At 38.9% G+C, this 17019-nt stretch overlaps 1 protein-coding gene across 1 annotated transcript; it reads right to left on the reverse strand.

Moving 5' to 3' along the window:
* Positions 1–5167: 5167 nt before the first annotated feature.
* fbxw2 (F-box and WD repeat domain containing 2) lies at positions 5168–16401 on the reverse strand. Its single transcript, XM_006797322.3, has 8 exons — positions 16082–16401; positions 15101–15393; positions 13827–14049; positions 11688–11882; positions 10971–11104; positions 10738–10824; positions 10452–10621; positions 5168–7221 (listed from the first exon to the last, which is right to left on the reverse strand). Exons 2-8 carry the CDS (start codon positions 15365–15367, stop codon positions 6933–6935), a joined length of 1365 nt encoding a protein of 454 aa, XP_006797385.1. The 5' UTR covers positions 15368–15393; positions 16082–16401; the 3' UTR covers positions 5168–6932.
* Positions 16402–17019: the final 618 nt, after the last annotated feature.

Here is a 17019-nt window from a genome sequence, read left to right on the forward strand (position 1 = left end):
TGTTTGGAATCATGTATGATTTTTGTTTCACTTCTCACGTGTACACCACTTTGTATTGGTCTTTCATGTGGAATTCCAATTAAAATTGATTCATGTTTGTGGCTGTAATGTGACAAAATGTGGTAAAGTTCAAGGGGGCCGAATACTTTTGCAAGCCACTGTATAAAAGCTGAATGGTAATCTTTCTACAATAGAAATCAAATATTCTCCAGAAAGTTCTTCCCATATCTGTTGCAGAAGTTCCCATAAATGTGTGGTACTTGCAGGTTGCTTTGCTTTCACTCTTTCTGTCCAGTTCATCCCAAACCAGCTCAATGGGGTTTAGAGACTGTGCTGGCCACTCCATGTTTTCAAGCTTTTTTCCTGAGGTAGTTCTGGTATAGCTTTGGCTTGTGTTTTGGGTCATAATCTTGCTGTAGGATGAACCATTGACCAACTAGGGACATGTCAGAGGGTATTGCATGGTGCTGCAGAATGCTGCGGTAGCCGTTCAGGGGACCTCTCAACTCTGTACAAGTCACCGACCCTGGATCCAGCAAAACAGCCCTAGACCATCACAATTCCTCCTCCATGTTTGACAGTTGATGCCACACACTGTGGAACCATGCTTTCGTCTACTTGACGGCATACAAAAATCCTACGTGATGAACCGAAGATCTGAAATTTTGATTCATCAGTCCATAATACCTTGTTTAAGTCTTCAGTAGTCCAATTGTGGTGTTACATGGCCCAGGCAAGCCTCTTTGTCTTATTCAGACATCTGACTTTCTTGCTGCAACTCGTCCTGTCAAACTTGCAGCTCGAAGTCTTCTCTTCATAGTTGAAACTCAGACTTGCTTACTACAACCACTATTAAGCTGTGCTTTAAGCTGTTGTTCTATGAGCTGCCTATCACACAAGCCGATAACTTTCAGAAACTTGTCTTCTGATTCAATTGTGGCTTTGGGTCTGCCAGACCTCTTCCTGAGTTTGCTCCAGTTTCTGAGTGCCTTTTGATGGTGAAGGAAACTGTACTGTTGGAACACCTGTAGGGATTAGTAGCACCAGCTTTCAGGACTCGATCAACCTCCATTGCTGCAGAATAGCTTTAAATTATTAACCTATTTTGTGTTGCTGTCATGGTCCTGGGTCTGGTAACCCAGTGCTTATGTTTTGATTAATAATATTCTGTGATTTAGTGGTTTCTCTAGTGGTTTATTCTTTTGTATTTCTAGCTCCCTTAGTTATTCTTTCGTATTTTGTGATTTCTAGTCTTTAGGTTTTGTTACTACCTCCCCTGTGTTCCTTGTGTTCCTCGTCATTCCTGTCTCTATGTTCCTGTAGTTCCTGTTTTACTTTGACAGTCCCGTGTCCTGTGTTAGAGTATTCTGTTTTGCTTCCTCCCTGTCTCATGTGCGTGATTAGTCCCAGCTGTTTCCCTCCTGGTCCTCATTCCCTCGTTATCCCTTTGTGTATTTAGTAGGGGTGCAATGATACACAAAATTCATGGTTCGGTTAGGTTCGATACTTTGGTGTCACGGTTCGATATTTTTTCGATAAAAAGGCATGAACATTTTTTTGTAATTTGTCAGTTATTAAAATTATAAATATATATTTTAACTCAGAAGTACAGTTTTTGAATTTAATGTTGCTGAAACAACAAAATAATGGGGGAAAAAAATCTGATCGAGAAATCACTCATCTTTGGAAAAGAGAGTTTATTACAGAGAAATGGCTCTTTCCAAAATAAAAGCTATACTATACGCTTCTTCTGGGCTATACTCTCAGCAGCATATTAAACATATCAGGTCCCCATAAGGAGAATCATGTGCTAACGGCTGTCTAAATGACTCGGGTAAAGTTTGTAGCATGTGTGCTTGTTGTTTTTGTCTGCTTCCATTTGTCTTTGCACTAGGATGATGTCATGTGCAGTCATATTCATTTTGTTCCCACTAGTGCTGTCAGCATTAATCTGAAATGACGTTAACGCCACAACACGGCAAATCTTCGTTAACGAGTTACTGCGGATCGCTCCGTGCGTGGGGCTGGACGGCGTCAACACGTTAACAAGCTAACTGCGCTAACGCACTAGTTCCCACCAATTGAGCATTGCGTGGCACATCCGACATACTGTTTTTCTTTTGTCCATGACGCGTTTACCATCAGGGTCATACTTCACATGAAAACCAAGATAGTTCCAAAGGCCAGATCTGAATGAGGGTGGGGGAGGTTCATTTTCAGGTAGCGTTGAGGCAGTTGCCATGTTGCAACAAGCTTAGCTTCTGTCTTGCTAGCTTGCGCTGCGCTCAGTGGATCTGCGCTCGACAGTGCAGCCTAGGCAGAGTAGTCGAACGCTGATCCACTGAGCGCTCAACACAGACAGCATCGTCAGAAGAAAAGTTGATAAAATAAATAAAAAAAATTTTGTATTGTTCGATACATATGCATACCAAACCGAAAGCACTGTATCGAACGGTTCAATATCGATACGAGTATTGTTGCACCCCAGTATTTAGTCCTCTGTTCTCCTCTGTCTGTTAGTTTGTCTGCTTTTCTGCCCTGTGTTTCTAGGTTTTATGTAATATTTTATGTTTAGCTTTCCTAGTTTAGGTTTTTTTTAATTCCCTTGCTGCCTATTGTTTGTAGTTTCTTCGGCCAAAATAAAGGCTAGCTTTACTCTGTCTCTGTCATCTGCATTTGGGTCCATGCTAGCAGACCTAATATTTCCTTGAAAAAGTCATTTTTGTACAATTCTGAAATGTACATTATTTTTCAGTTTTTGGCTAACCCCTTCCTTTTTTTCACCTCTGGCAGTTCAGCACTTAACTTAACTTAACGTAACTGTAGCATTTCAAGCTATTCATTGGGCTTGAATGACTGCAATAAATAACTGAAAGAAATTGGGTTGTTCTAAAGCTTTTGATTGGTAGTGTAAGTCAGGATGGTGCATCATGTCTATGAGGAGAGCTAAACAGTAGTGAGGTGTGCAGTTGAAGAGACAGATGGGTACAAAGTGGGGCTAGGATTACATCATTGATTGGTGCCAAGCCCGATCTTGTTTGACATGGTGATAGATAGTTTGACAGATGAGATCAGGAAGGTGTCCATGTTAACAGACATTGTGATCTGTTATGAGTGTAAGGAGCAAGTGCAAAGACAGAATCGAGAGTCGGTAGAAGCAAGATGGAATACACATTTGTGAATGAGAAAGAGGCAGGTAAAACAGTGAAGTTGCAAGGAACAGCAGGAGAGAAGGTAGACAAGTTTAAACAGATGGGGTCAATAATACAAAGCAATGGACAGTGCACAAGAGAGGTGAAGAAGAAAGTATGGACAGGGTCAAGCAGGCAGAGATGAGTTTCAGGAGTGATTTGTGACAGGAGGATAGCAGCAAGAGTGAAAGGAAGATATTAAGACCTGCTATGATGCATAATTTGGAGGTGGGGACATCAGCAAAATGACAGGAGGTGGAGCTGGAGATATCAGAGTTGAAGAAGTTAAGATTTTAATTAGGAATGACCTGAATAGTATATAAGTATATTAGTAAGTATATATAGGTATATTAGTATATAAGCTCAAGTGTTTTGGAGACAGGATTAGAGTTACAAGGCTGGTGGTGCGGAGAAAAGATGGTGGAGAAATTAGACAAATTATACCAAATATGGCACAAAAAAGCAGAAGGAAACCACGAGTATGGTTGGTTCATGAATATGGTGAAGAGAGTCTGTGTGAAAAGAAGATGTGGCTAGGGATACGATGAGATGGAGGCTGATGATCTGCAGTGGCAATCATATTTTTCTGATTGATTTCAATTTATTCATACAAACACAAAGTTTTCATCAGACAAAAAAGGCAGTCATAGATTTCCATGGGGTTCTGTGCCGGCACTTTTGCATGTGTCCTTTATGTATTGTTATTAGAAATCACTGAAAACATTTCTGTTGCTATGAAGTTAAATTTACCTAAAAAGTCAGCTGACACAGTCAGCTGAGAGCCAGATATTAATAATAACTAATGATTAAATACAGTGGTATATAAATACAATGAGTAAAAAAGGCAAGTGAACACTCAAAGGAAGTCTCCAACAGCCTAAGTGAGGATTCAGGGTCAACTTATCCAGCCCCAATGATGTTTTTTTCTTTATTTCTTAGTTTTAAATCTAATATTAAAAGTAGAGAGGGTTTCTGTCACTCAAATTAAAACTGGGAGCTGGTTCCACAGAAGAAATCTGAGAATCTGAAGGATCTGCCTCCCATTCTATGTTTAAATACCCTAGGAACCACAAACCTGCAGTCTGAGAGCTTAGTGCTCTATTGGGGTAATGCCGTACTATGAGGTCTCAAAGACCTCATAGTACGGCATACGGTAAGATAAGGGCCTGGATATTCAGGACCTCATATTTAATGAGAAGGCTTTAAAATTCAGTTCTGGATTTAACAGGGAGCCAATGAAGAAAAGCCAGTATATGAGAAATATGTTTTTTTTCTAGTTCTAGAAAGCAGGTTTAACAACCATGATGATGATGTTGATTGAACCCACTTGCATCTGAATTTTGGGAAAGAAAACCTGAAAAAAAACTTCACAATGTTATGTTGATGTCAGTAAAGCTAATTTAACATTTAAACTGGCAAACAGTGAAAAAACAAATTTATCTAAAAGCTGGAACTGAATCTGACTAAATGTTGCAGTTTGCAATCAGAGTTTTATTTTAATATTTCTAGGGAACCCTTTCGCCCACAGTGTTAGGAAGATGTAACCTATAGATTTTATAGATCTCCTGTGCCTTTAAAAAAAATCAACAAAAAAAATCCATGTTCACTGAGTGATGTCCGCCTTTCAATTCAATAACTAATTATAAATTACCTCATGGTAAACACATAACACAACTCTAATATCTAAATAGGACTACAAGTTTACAAAGTTGTAAACTTTGGCAAATTAATTGTAAACCGCCATTTCCTTTGATATCTGCAATCAGCAAAAATTAAACCAAGAGTCAATTAGTTCAGGTGCAGAAGAAGGGGAGGAGTCAGAGCTTGCTGAAGAAAACCTGCCTGCAAGCAGGTTAGATGTACAGAATTAGTGAGTCAAATATAGGTTAAGTCAGCTCTCTTTCTGGGTTAACAAACTCAGCTTTCAGGAAAAAAGCCTGGATACACCATTTTTGGCACGATAAAACACAAACCGATGCATCTGCTACATTATTTATTTGAAGGACTGCAGAACTGAAGCAGATTATAGATAGGTGCAAGTAACCAAAGAATGATTACAGATGAGCAAAATAATTTGTGATCTAAGGAACGTTGCAGTGCTTAAATGCAATGAAACCAACTCTGAAAGGTACATGAACATAGAAATTTTCTTATTTCACATTTCTCACTTTATTTACAAGTCATGTTACTGTGTTTTAAATGTGTTGTAACGGTCAAGACAACAGTCAGAATACAGTATAGCGGTATTGTTTTAATTGGACTGGAAGTGTTAATCTAAAAGCAGTCTGTAAGTGTGCTGTGTACATTCATCCATGTGAGGATACAAGAAAAAGATCATTAATAATGAATTAAATCTCATAAATCAAGTCTGGTGAATGCACTCTGATCCATGGTCATATAAGGCCTGCCAGTGCCAAAAAAAGACAATGAAAAGTGGGGGATAATAAAAAGGTGACATAGAATGAGGCACGTTTAACAGAATTTACATGATGGAAAAACTGGTCAAAACTCCTTTTGAAATTTAAAATAGTAAGTTTGGCAGAAGTCACTATCTCAGCTGTGTGAAATATTGAGACCTTTCACAAAAATAAAATTGATGTTGAATAGTCAATTTCTCATTTGTTCCCCAAGAAATTTATGCCAGGCAGTAGCAATAAAAATCCAGACATCTGAGACTGAGAGCATATCAAGTACAAAAATGTCAAAAGAAAAGAACAATGTAACAACACTGCAATGTGCCAAAGTTACCAGGACTTCTAGTTTTTAACATCAAATGAACTGAAAAGGCACCCCAACTCACTCAAGCTGACACTGAAACCTCTAATCATATAATCTTCAGTGGAATTTAGTGAAAGCGCCCAATATTGTACATTGTATACATATACACCAATTCAGCAAAAACGTCACTTAAACACGCAGTTAAGTGGTGTTGAACTTTATATTCCCATCTTATTTCAAAACAGTTGCTGTGTTTACTGCAGTGGCTATATATACATACATATATATATATATATATATATATATATATATATATATATATATATATATATATATATATATATATATATATATATATATATATATATATATGTTAAATAAATTGCAGGGTGAGACAGACTTGAGTGTCAACTTTCTGCAAATTCTGAAAGGAGGAATACCATAGGAAGTTCAAAAACCACTGGTTTAAGGCAACCCTGCTTTTCCTGATGGAGACCAATATTTAAGCAGGTCAGTGTGGAGACTGGCTTGACAATGGATGTTCTCTTGGTGCATGCAACATGACCTAATAGTGTTTATAAAAGTTCACCCAGAAATAACACCCAATCACACACTGCAAAACTGCCTAACACATTTCCTCTTTCACAGCTGAGGCCATCACAGGAGAATTTCTATGATGGTATTTATTCTGGGGGCCAACTGTTAGCAATTACTGGTCTTCACACTAAGTCTGTTTTTCTTCTTTGTCCAAGATAAGAAAACCAGTGAGAGGTTTTCAGGCTTCTGTAGAAATCAGGAACGATTGTACAAGGTCAAAAAAATGATTTCTTCATCTTCCATTTCCAACTGTGAGTGTTCATGTGGGTTTCTAGAGGATGACTGTATGCTGAAGAAGAAATGGCTAAAAAGAAAATGCTTTGGTCCATGTATGATCTATCTTGGCAGTTAGGGTTGATATATTCCAGAGCATGCATGGCGCAGCTCATATTCTAGCAGTCTCAGGTACACTGACCCTGTCTGTGTTTATCCGTTCTCCTTCCACAGTACTAAGTGAATGCTATGGTCTGGCATGCTGGTGGCAAACACCAGTCCAGAGTCATTGCCCCCATCCAAACCGTTAAGCCAAGAGGTCACGCCGGCCAGAAAGCTGGATCCTCGCTTGGATTTTCTATACGCTGGTAGAGGCCAACGGCCTGAGATAGCCTCTGTCCTCAGGTCCATCACATACAGGAAGTGGTTGTCAAAAAGAAGCGCAAACACTTCACCAAAGCTGAGCAGGGACAGGTTGGCTGGATCTTGCATTTTTATCACCCTGGGAAAATAAAGATAAGCTGCATTTAAAGTTGCCGAAATATAATCGGTTACTCATGAGTTTGCTCTGATTGTACATGCAAAGAGTTTAAACAACAACAACAACTAAATGGCTAGATGCTCTATAGCATAATGGTCTACACATTTGTTTTAAGTACAATCATAAAAGTAGAGAGGCCGTCTGTCGCCCAAATCCAAATTGGAACTGAATCCACAGAAAAGGGGCCTGAAAGCTAAAGGCTCTACCTCCCATGCTACTTTTAAATACCCTTGGAACTACAACTAAGTCAGGAATCTGAGATTAAAGTGCTCTATTGGGGTGGTTATATGAGGCGTTTAAGATGGGACCTTATTACTGTACATTTGTGAGTCACACCAGGGAGTCGAGCACTTCTGATTTAAGGCTTTTTCCGAAGAGCCACAGTATCCATAGTCGTACACAGTGAGGATGTAACACTATTGGCAAGATAATCAACCTCTGTGGGAGTACAGTTTATGCAGCTGTTCTGCATTGTGTTGGCACACAGCATTGAAAATGTTAACAGTGGAGGAATTACATTTGAACTTAGTTACACCACTTTCAGAAACATCTACTGTAATGAAACATATTCCCCACTGTTGTGCAATCAATTATAGTAAATTGAAATGTTATTAAAAAGGGGGTATTTCTTGAGTATGATTTAAGTGGTGGGTGGTCTCATTTACATTTTGATGGAAGTCACCTGAGGCTAATAACAGATTAAATATAGTGTTGTGTAGTGTGCTCAGCATCTACAACAGGGGTGTCCAACTCCAGGCTTCAAGGGCTGGTGTCCTGCAGGCTTTAGATATCACCTTGGGTCAACACAACTGAATCAAATGATTAGTTCATTACCAGGCCTCTGGAGAACTTCAAGACATGCTGAGGAGGTCATTTAGCCATTTAAATCAGCAGTGTTGGATCAAGGACACATCCAAAACCTGCAGGACACCGGCCCTTGAGGCCTGGAGTTGGACACCCCTGATCTACATGAATATTAAAATCACCCATATTAATGACTTTACCTGACCTGAGTATTAAATAAGGTAACAGTCTGAGAATTCAGATGGAAACTGAGTAAAGGCCAGGAGAATGATATACAACAAATAACGTTGTGAGTTTTCCAGTTACAATGTACAAGGCTAAGATTTAGCCTTTCAAGTTAATTACAACTCTGCTTGGGTCTTTGGTTGATTATTTAACTGGAGTCAAAGACTGCTGCCACTCTTCGGCTTATGCTTCGAGGATTCTAACAGTATGACTTGGGGATGCTGATTCATCCTACTCTAATCAGGCTACTTTTCAATCGAACAGGATTTTTTAGAGGTTCAGGAATTTCAGAGGGGTGCACAACAAAACAAATTTCAATAACAAATTTTCAAACCTAACTTTTTCACGTCTCCATAATTTCTCTTGTAACTGCCTTGATCTTTTGCTCATATTGAGGCTACAGGCTGGTTGGTGGCTGGCTCTAAGCTTTGGATAGCTTTAGCCACTTTGACTTAGCTCCTTTAAAATATACATGTTCTGTTGGTTGAGGGTGATTTAAGTGTATAATTAGGTTTGTTTTTGTGGTGTGAGGTATTTAACTTTGACAAACTATGTGCCTCTACTCAGGGTAAAGAGTTTCCATGCTATCAACATGTTAGTGTTTCACTGTGAGAGCGCATGGAACTATTTGCCTGTGCCGCTGTGTGCATGTTTATATGTATGAAATGGATGAGTTCATAATGAGTACGTGAAGCCAGTCAGCTGGTCACCAAGAAATTACCTGACTCCGGTCCATAGCCGGTCAATCGGGTTATCTCTAGTGGAAATCACTCAGACTCGACTTGGATCGACTGGCTTTCTTTTACAATCACTACCACCTAATGTGGTAGGTACTATTTTAGTACCTAGTACCAGGTACAATGGCCTAATGGAAAACCCTGAAAACTGTGGTGAGTTGATCCGAGTAGATACTAATGGAAAGGGGGTTTTAGATTTTCGCAGATTTTTTTCAGTGTTTACTGTAACCACGTAGATTAGAATTGGGTTTTTTTTCCCCCAGACCAGAAATAAAACATTTAGAACGCTCATAGGCCTTCATATTTATATCTATAGTCTATATCAAAATGTATTTTCCAACCTGTTCTTGCAATGATGACAACTTGTAATTTCATTAAGGTTTCATATTATTTATTTAAATCCGAAATGATAGCCAAGTCACCTCTCATTCCCTCCATTACATTTCGTAAACCGTCTGTCTCCCCTGCATATTATAGATTAATTATAGAGATTATAGAGCCAGGTGGAACTAGAATTCGGTATGTTATGAAATTTCCCCTTACACGCCATAATTGCTGATAGAGAACTGGCAGTTAAATCTAGAACAAAAGCAAACTGATGGATAAACCACACTAAAATATGTCAGAGTGGTCAATTTGGGTCGGTTTTACATGTTGCATTTTTTCAGATGTTGTGCTTATGACACAAAGTTTTTCCTAACCAGTCTCTATGTGTTAGCCCTGTGACAAACTAGTGACCTTTCCAGAGTGTACCCTGCCTCTCGCCATAAGACAGCTGGGATAGACTCCAGTCACCGCGCGACCCTGAAAATGTTAAACTGAAGAGAATGGATGAATGGATATTATAATCTGAATTTCAGGGTTACAGTCTTGTCATCAATACAAATTCAACAGGCGATCAAATAATTATTTCCTCCACTTTAGTACAACCCTCATGATCTTACAACTTTAAAATCCCAAAAGAATGTCATATGGACATCTTGGGAAGGAAATGTGAACAAGGTGATCGACGGACACTTTTCTTGGTTACTTCAGTTTTTAACTAGCTTTTTGTATGCTGTAGTTTTATTTGATTTTCTCTATCCATCCATCCTCTTGTGCTTATCCTTATGAGGGTTGCAGGAGAGCTGGAGCCTATCCCAGCTATCACATGGCAAGATGCAGGGTACACCCTGGACAGATTGCCAGTTTGTCACAGGGCTAACACAGAGAGATAGACAACCACTCACGGAGGAACTGCAGGAAGAAACCGGATTACCTGGAGAAAACAAAACGCAAACACAGGGAGAACATGCAAACTCCACACAAAAAGGGCCCGGTCTAATGGGGGAGTGAAACTCAACAGTACTAACCACTGCATTTTTTGTTCCATCTTATTCATACTAGGCACCTGCATGTTTTCTAAAATTATGCAACCTATTTTACCTGAGAATCTCAAAACTGGCAAAATCCCACTGATAGACTCCGAGGTCAGAGCTGCATACAATGTAGCGTCCATCAAACTGCAGGCGAGGTTGGAGGCTGATGCTGCGGTCCTCTGACACCGACAGTGTCTTTAAACACTTGCAGTTGATCTCTCGGCCTAAAGGCCATACCTGTACACCAAACACAGGACTGGCTCCATCTTATGGACTCTTTTGATATAGCAGGTCATGTATGATGACCAAGTCGTTTTCCTTTAAAACACATTAACTATGGAAGGGAACATTACCTTAATCTCATACTTGTCAGCACTGAGGAGAATGTAATCACCAGGACTGTGCACCATTGATTCCACTTCACTCTTCTGTAGTATCACCTGATAACAGAAAATCAACAAAAGTTTCACATCTTTAAAACAACAACAAACAAAAAACATTAAGATTGGTTATTTCCTGCCAGTAATTGAAGTAATGGAAATAAGTTTCACACAAACTCAGACAAAAAAACCCATAAAATTCTGACCTTTGTTACCCACTCAGTGTGTCCAGTCAGCGTGTTGAGACAGGCACCAGCAGATAAAGCCCAGACCTTCACTGAGAAGTCTGCAGAGCCGCTGACAAGTACATCCAGCTCATCATTGTAGTCGACACTGAAAACTGCACACGTGCACATACACATGCGCACACACACGCAGTTAGGAGCTGTAGCACACATTAAACATGTAGCTATTCTTGTTGGCAGATAATACCAAGCTTTGCCTAGAAGAAGTTCCACTAGTATAACAAAAATGGAACTGTCCCATTCTTGATAACCCTCATCTTTACACCAGCTCTTGAATCCACCACTGACTGTTTCAATGTACTCTATCTCTCTATGCTTTTTAATCCCCAAAATTGGTGGCAGATGACTGCTAAATATTGCTAAACAGTGTACAGAAATGCGCATAGACAGTTGGGTTATATTTTTGCCATTTCCTTTTAGGTTTGTTTCAAAACTGTCTGTGGGCTTGTGTTTCTTGACTAATCAGACTTTTTGTAATGCCTTTGTTTTGACAGATTTTAAAGTGCCCTTTCCATATAAAGCACTGTCACAAAGAGATAAAATAAAATACTAAAAATAACGCTTCTTCCATGCAAAGTTGACCGTTTCGCTATTGACCACATGTTATCTGCCTCTCCTCTAGCATTAATATGCTTTCTATTCTAGATAAGGACATAATTGCTCAACACTGAAACCAACCTGCTCCTGTGTGGCCACGGAATTGCTGGATTTTAGCCCCTGTACTCCATTCCCAGCATGCAATAGTGTTGTCAAAGGACCCAGTCACAAGCTTCTGTTCATCAAATTTTACTGTGGCACAGGTGTGTGTCTGAATTCCATAAATGCACTGTCCAGTACGCACATCCCATAATTTGGCAGAGAGATCGTCAGATCCTGAAAAACAAGTAAAAACCATCAGTGTTACTGCTGTAGTGACAGGTTCAACCTACGTGAGTGTATATAGAAGGCTCAACATGTACAAGCCCTCAGGACCACACACACTGAGAATGAAACAAACATTACAAACAATGCTTCCACACCTATTCCAGACATGGTCTGCATGAAAGAAGACAAAACTGGGTATACTCAAAACAACCCTTATGAGTGTGCTACTGGTAGAAACTACTGTGCCATAATGTGATACAGATGAAAAAACGACAACAGCAACCTATACAGTACCATTAACAAGTATATGTCTTAGTTTTTATTTTTTGCATGTTTGTCATACTTTGGGCCCTGAAGCAAGGGCACTCAAGTTATGCGGCAGGACAATGATCTGAAACGCACGAGCAAGTCCACTACCAACTTTTTAAATACAACAAGACAAAAAACAGTTATCCCAAATACTTTAGTGCAGTTCTTGCTGGCAACAACGACACAAGCAGTTATTAGGGTTAAGGTGCAATTTCTGTTTCACACATGGCCAGGTAGGTTTGGATTAGGGCTGCCCTAGTTATTATTTATATATCACTTGCAAATTGGTATGACGACTGATCAAAGTCCAATTTGAGTACTATTAAAAATTCTGCAATAAAAGCATAGTCCAGACATCCTCTCATATGCATATATTTAAATTTTGAATAAATCTATAATCATTAAAAGCGAACTTTTTTTTCATTTACCCATTATTGGGTATGGTGTATAGTTTAAATATAAATCCATTTCGGAACAAGAGAAGTACTGTGAATACTTTCTGGACGCATTGCATGTGAATGACTCCTGGGTGAAAATCAAATTTCAAGACGCACAACAATTCACTGATCACATTAACACATCAGGTTCACCACAGAAGGAAAGACAAAATCACGTGGTAGTGTTCTTGAGCTGTTAAATTACCATGAACAACAGGGAACATTTGAAAGTTGTAAACTAACACATACCAATCAGTTTTTAAGGTTTTGACTATCATCATCCACTCAAACACAAATTGTGTGACATCAGGACTCTACAACACAGAGTGAACACCATCCCCACCGACAATGGATATCATATCAAAGAGGCACTGAGTAAATGTGGTTATCGCAACTGTGCATTTGTCAAAGCTCAGAAGACAGCTAAAGAATGTTCCAGGCGAGAGAGAGATCAACTACTTCCTAAACAAAAACCAATGGTAAGATCTTATGTGTCCGGAGTATAAGAAATGTGCTTTGTCTATGCCAAAAGCACTATGCCAAAAGCTGGACCTTGGGTTGGACCTTATACTACTTAATTTATGAATTCAGCAGGGGATCAAACAATTAATTCCCCTGTTGTACGTGAAAAGTGAACTGTCATCTCTGAACTAAGGAGTGTGCTAAGATTGAAGACATTTCCCAACTCTTGTTAATAGTACTCATGGACGTTAATCCATGGTCATGACAATTTTCAAATCAAATTCCTTTTTAAATAGAAACAAAAAACAAAAAAAACCAAACCATAGGCCCGGTGACAGATCTATTTTATAAGCACTCTTTAAATGACTATAACTCTCTTACCATTGCGCTAAAGAGAAAATCGAAATGGTTTTAACCCTTTGAAACACATCATATATCGGTACTTTTAGTGTATTCAGTGAATAGTTTTATATTTACTTTTTGTCTATACAGATGTCAGATGATAGACTTGTTTAAACGCTATTTTCAAACTGCAGTTTTTCATGTGTGTATGGGTACATTTCTCAGGACATGATGTGAAGTTAATCTAAAAGGAGTGTTAGTATTATGAGGTTGACAGAAATATCTCTGGATAAAACTGATGAGCTGTACAGCACTGTGTCATGACTCTATCGTAGACGTTTGAGAGCTACCAATTTGATATTTTGCTACTCTAATAAAGACAGAACACACAGTCATGGGGTACCTGTACAGAGGAGGCCGTCCTTGTAATAAAGAGCATATACTCGAGCACTGTGACCAATAAGTGATGACGTCTCAAAGGCTTCTTGATCCTTTAACTGCATCATACGCAGCTTAGCCTTCAGGTAGACCCCCTTCCAATGTGATGCATCCTGAATGGTCTCATCAGTCTTCCAGCCTAGCTCCCGACACACACCCTGCCACACCTCAGTGCAAGAGTTTATCACCTACCAAAAAAAAAAGAAAAAAAAAGAAGAAAGAAAGTAAGAATATTTGATATGTGAAACAAGTTTTGTCAGGCTCTGTGGATCAATAATAAACATCCTTAAAAACTTGATTATCCATCTGTGACACATAAATTAAGCTGTATGACACATTTAATCAATTAAATTTCCACCTGTAATTCACTTTGCTCATGCTTCATATAATCATTATCTATACATTTACACAAACATATCAGAAAGTCCATGAAAACGACTAATATATATATAATATATATGCCACTTGGTGGAGAGGTTCATATTCATCTAACTATGAGAATGTATACAGTCTTGGTAGTCTAAATATGTGTTCGCTTTTCATGCAAGGAAACAAAAGTCATCCCAAAACACAGATGTCAAATGCATTTTACATCACTGGCCCCACATACAGCCCAGTTTGATGTTAAGTGGGCTGGACCAGTGACACTACATGATAAATGTGTAAAATTATTTAAGTGCATAAAACGCAGTCTTGTATGCTTTGGCTCCCACATGTTATACTTCTAATGTGACAGTATTACAGATTCATCAACAGATCAATCCAGAGTGCTGACATGATGTCCATCTCAAGCGTATTCCATAAGAGCACTGAACAAACACTATTCTTTTTCACAGATACAGTAAAGCAAGAAAAACTATGTTGAAAATACAACATGAACAGTTGGAACTGTCAGTGAAGCTCATATGTGGGCATACATCAGTGCAACAACATCACTGTCTGTATATGTCTGTCAGTTTAGCTATTGACTGTATCTTTGGGCCTGGACAACCGCCATATCTGCAATTTTGGATTTAGGTTGTTATTGAGGATTAAATGGATACCTATAGACAGCATAATAACAGATAAGTACCTTCTACAAACCAAACAATTCTTTCAGAAGCTAATAGCTGCACTTTTATCAAAAACTGAAAGAAGGCATTAGATTTCACTGTGAATGTTTGCAATCATTATTTTCTTTTACAGTTCATTCCTTGAGGAAAGTCAGATAAACAAGGAGTCTGGAAATTTTACAATTACCTTGTTCCATTGTTTGCAGACTAGGCAGCAGGTGAGCAAGGTCTGAGGATCCAGCCAGCGCAGCAAGTAGAAGGCCAACTCCAAGGGAAGAAGGCGCAAAAAGTCACGTTTCAGCAGTGTCTCTAGTCCATTCGAGAGATGGCGGAGCTGAGCAGCACCACTTAAAGATATGAGGTGGTCCAAAGACTGGTTGCGCTGCTGGTCATTTAGAGTAAGGAAAGTAGCAGAGACTGACTCCAGCCACCCCTCAAATGCTGCCTTCTCCATGGGCACATGAGAGCGACCTGCAAGAGCTGTAAGAATAATGCAGGGTCCGACCTCATCACTTTGGTCAGGAGAAAACTACCAAACTCAGCATACACAGAGACAGATTCAACATCTGGGATAAAAGGTGATGCCCTCCAGTCATTGCAATAATCTTTTTTTTTTTTAAAGAGTACGTTTGAGCCCCTCCAACCCCTTAACATTTAAATCTCTTGAAGAATGAATGACGCCAATTCTGAATCCCTGAAAGGTCATGAGCAATAACAGTACAAAATGTATGATTTAAGAAGTGTCCCTGGTTCAGACATTTAACCTGGATCAACCAACATCATCTCCTCACTCATACACCGTTTAAGATCCGGCCATAGCAGGGTAGCTAATAATCAAAACTGCAGAAGGCTTTCCGTCAGGCTTCATAAAGCCTTCCGAGCCTGAAAACGACACATGAATGTAAAATAAAGTACATTCGGGTATATGTTTCACTTATTTAAAATCGAAATTTAAAGGAAGCCACTTTTATGGGCTCCCGTGTCTGCTTGTGCATTCGTTCTAAGTTAGCCTGACTAGCTAGCAACTTTTGTAGCTAACGTTAGCTCTGTAGCAGTGTTATTGTTTATAGCAAACTAGCTACAAGTGGAAACACTCAAATACTTAGAGAACAGTATATGCTATTAAATGATTTATAACTGTAATTGGAAATTCAAATTGCCCACCAACCAGAGTTGCAGGGAGTTTCCGGATCAACACTTTCCCGGTTTAGGTCACATCGCTAAGTTAGCTGTCGAAAGCTAATCTGGCAACCACCAAGTTAAACGGATTCCAAAGAAAGCTAGTTTTGTAGTTGAGGTTAGCTAACAACCACGATAGTGCTTGTTTTTGTTAATTTTGAATTACACGTAAAACACGTAACGGTAGTCTTCGTTACAGCTCTATGGTGTAGATATTTCATGCAGCAGGGGAAAATGATAGCACCTTCTGACAGCATGAAACTATAATATAATGGAAACGCTACCCCTTAATAAAGAGGTCGTTGCCACCCTCAGTATAATCTTACAGGAGGCAAAGTAAGAGTTTTTATCTCAAAACAACGGGCAACATTTAACAATATACAACCACATATTTAGTAGCTTCACCAGCATATTCAGTATACTTATACTTTATAACATTTTTGCATTTTTATTTTCAGCGTTCCCTCTTTTGACGCAACTTGCCTGCAAGACAATGCTGCTGGCATGAAAACAAATAGATTAACTAACTTCCGGTTTTCGCACGAGTAGGTGTGTCCAGAGTCAGAACCCTTTTTTTAAAAGAAAAAATTCTCTTTAATTCTCGAATACATAAAGGAGTATTAGTACGACGGAGTAATAGCGCCACGTTAAGAAAACAAAATATTATTCATCATTTTGAGAATAAAGTCGAAATTTCGGGATTAAAGCTCTATTTCGAGGAAAATAGTACAAATACTATTTTGAGAAAAAAGTCGAATAAAAAAAGTGGAAAAGTTCAATTTTGCTGCAGGCTTTGAATGGTAAAAGTAGCACCACTTGGTGGACAAATATAAAATTAAAAATTGAACCGAGTAGTCCAAAAGAAAATCTTAGCATAAAGGAATGTATTAGTTATGTATGGAAGCTTCATTCCGCCACTAAAAAAAA

The sequence above is a fragment of the Neolamprologus brichardi genome, chromosome 7 (genome assembly GCF_056152115.1).
Source record: "Neolamprologus brichardi isolate AB-2024 chromosome 7, ASM5615211v1, whole genome shotgun sequence".
NCBI lineage: Eukaryota > Metazoa > Chordata > Actinopteri > Cichliformes > Cichlidae > Neolamprologus > Neolamprologus brichardi.

What these genes read in the sequence shown, in the direction of transcription:
- fbxw2 (XM_006797322.3), bottom strand. Translation starts at nt 15,367, where the DNA reads ATGGAGAAGGCAGCATTTGAGGGGTGGCTGGAGTCAGTCTCTGCTACT. An exon ending in ACACTGAGTGGGTAACAAAG is followed by an intron (nt 10,825 to 10,970) that starts GTCAGAATTTTA and finishes TTCTGTTATCAG; the next exon opens with GTGATACTACAGAAGAGTGA. An exon ending in CTGACAAGTATGAGATTAAG is followed by an intron (nt 10,622 to 10,737) that starts GTAATGTTCCCT and finishes TTTGGTGTACAG; the next exon opens with GTATGGCCTTTAGGCCGAGA.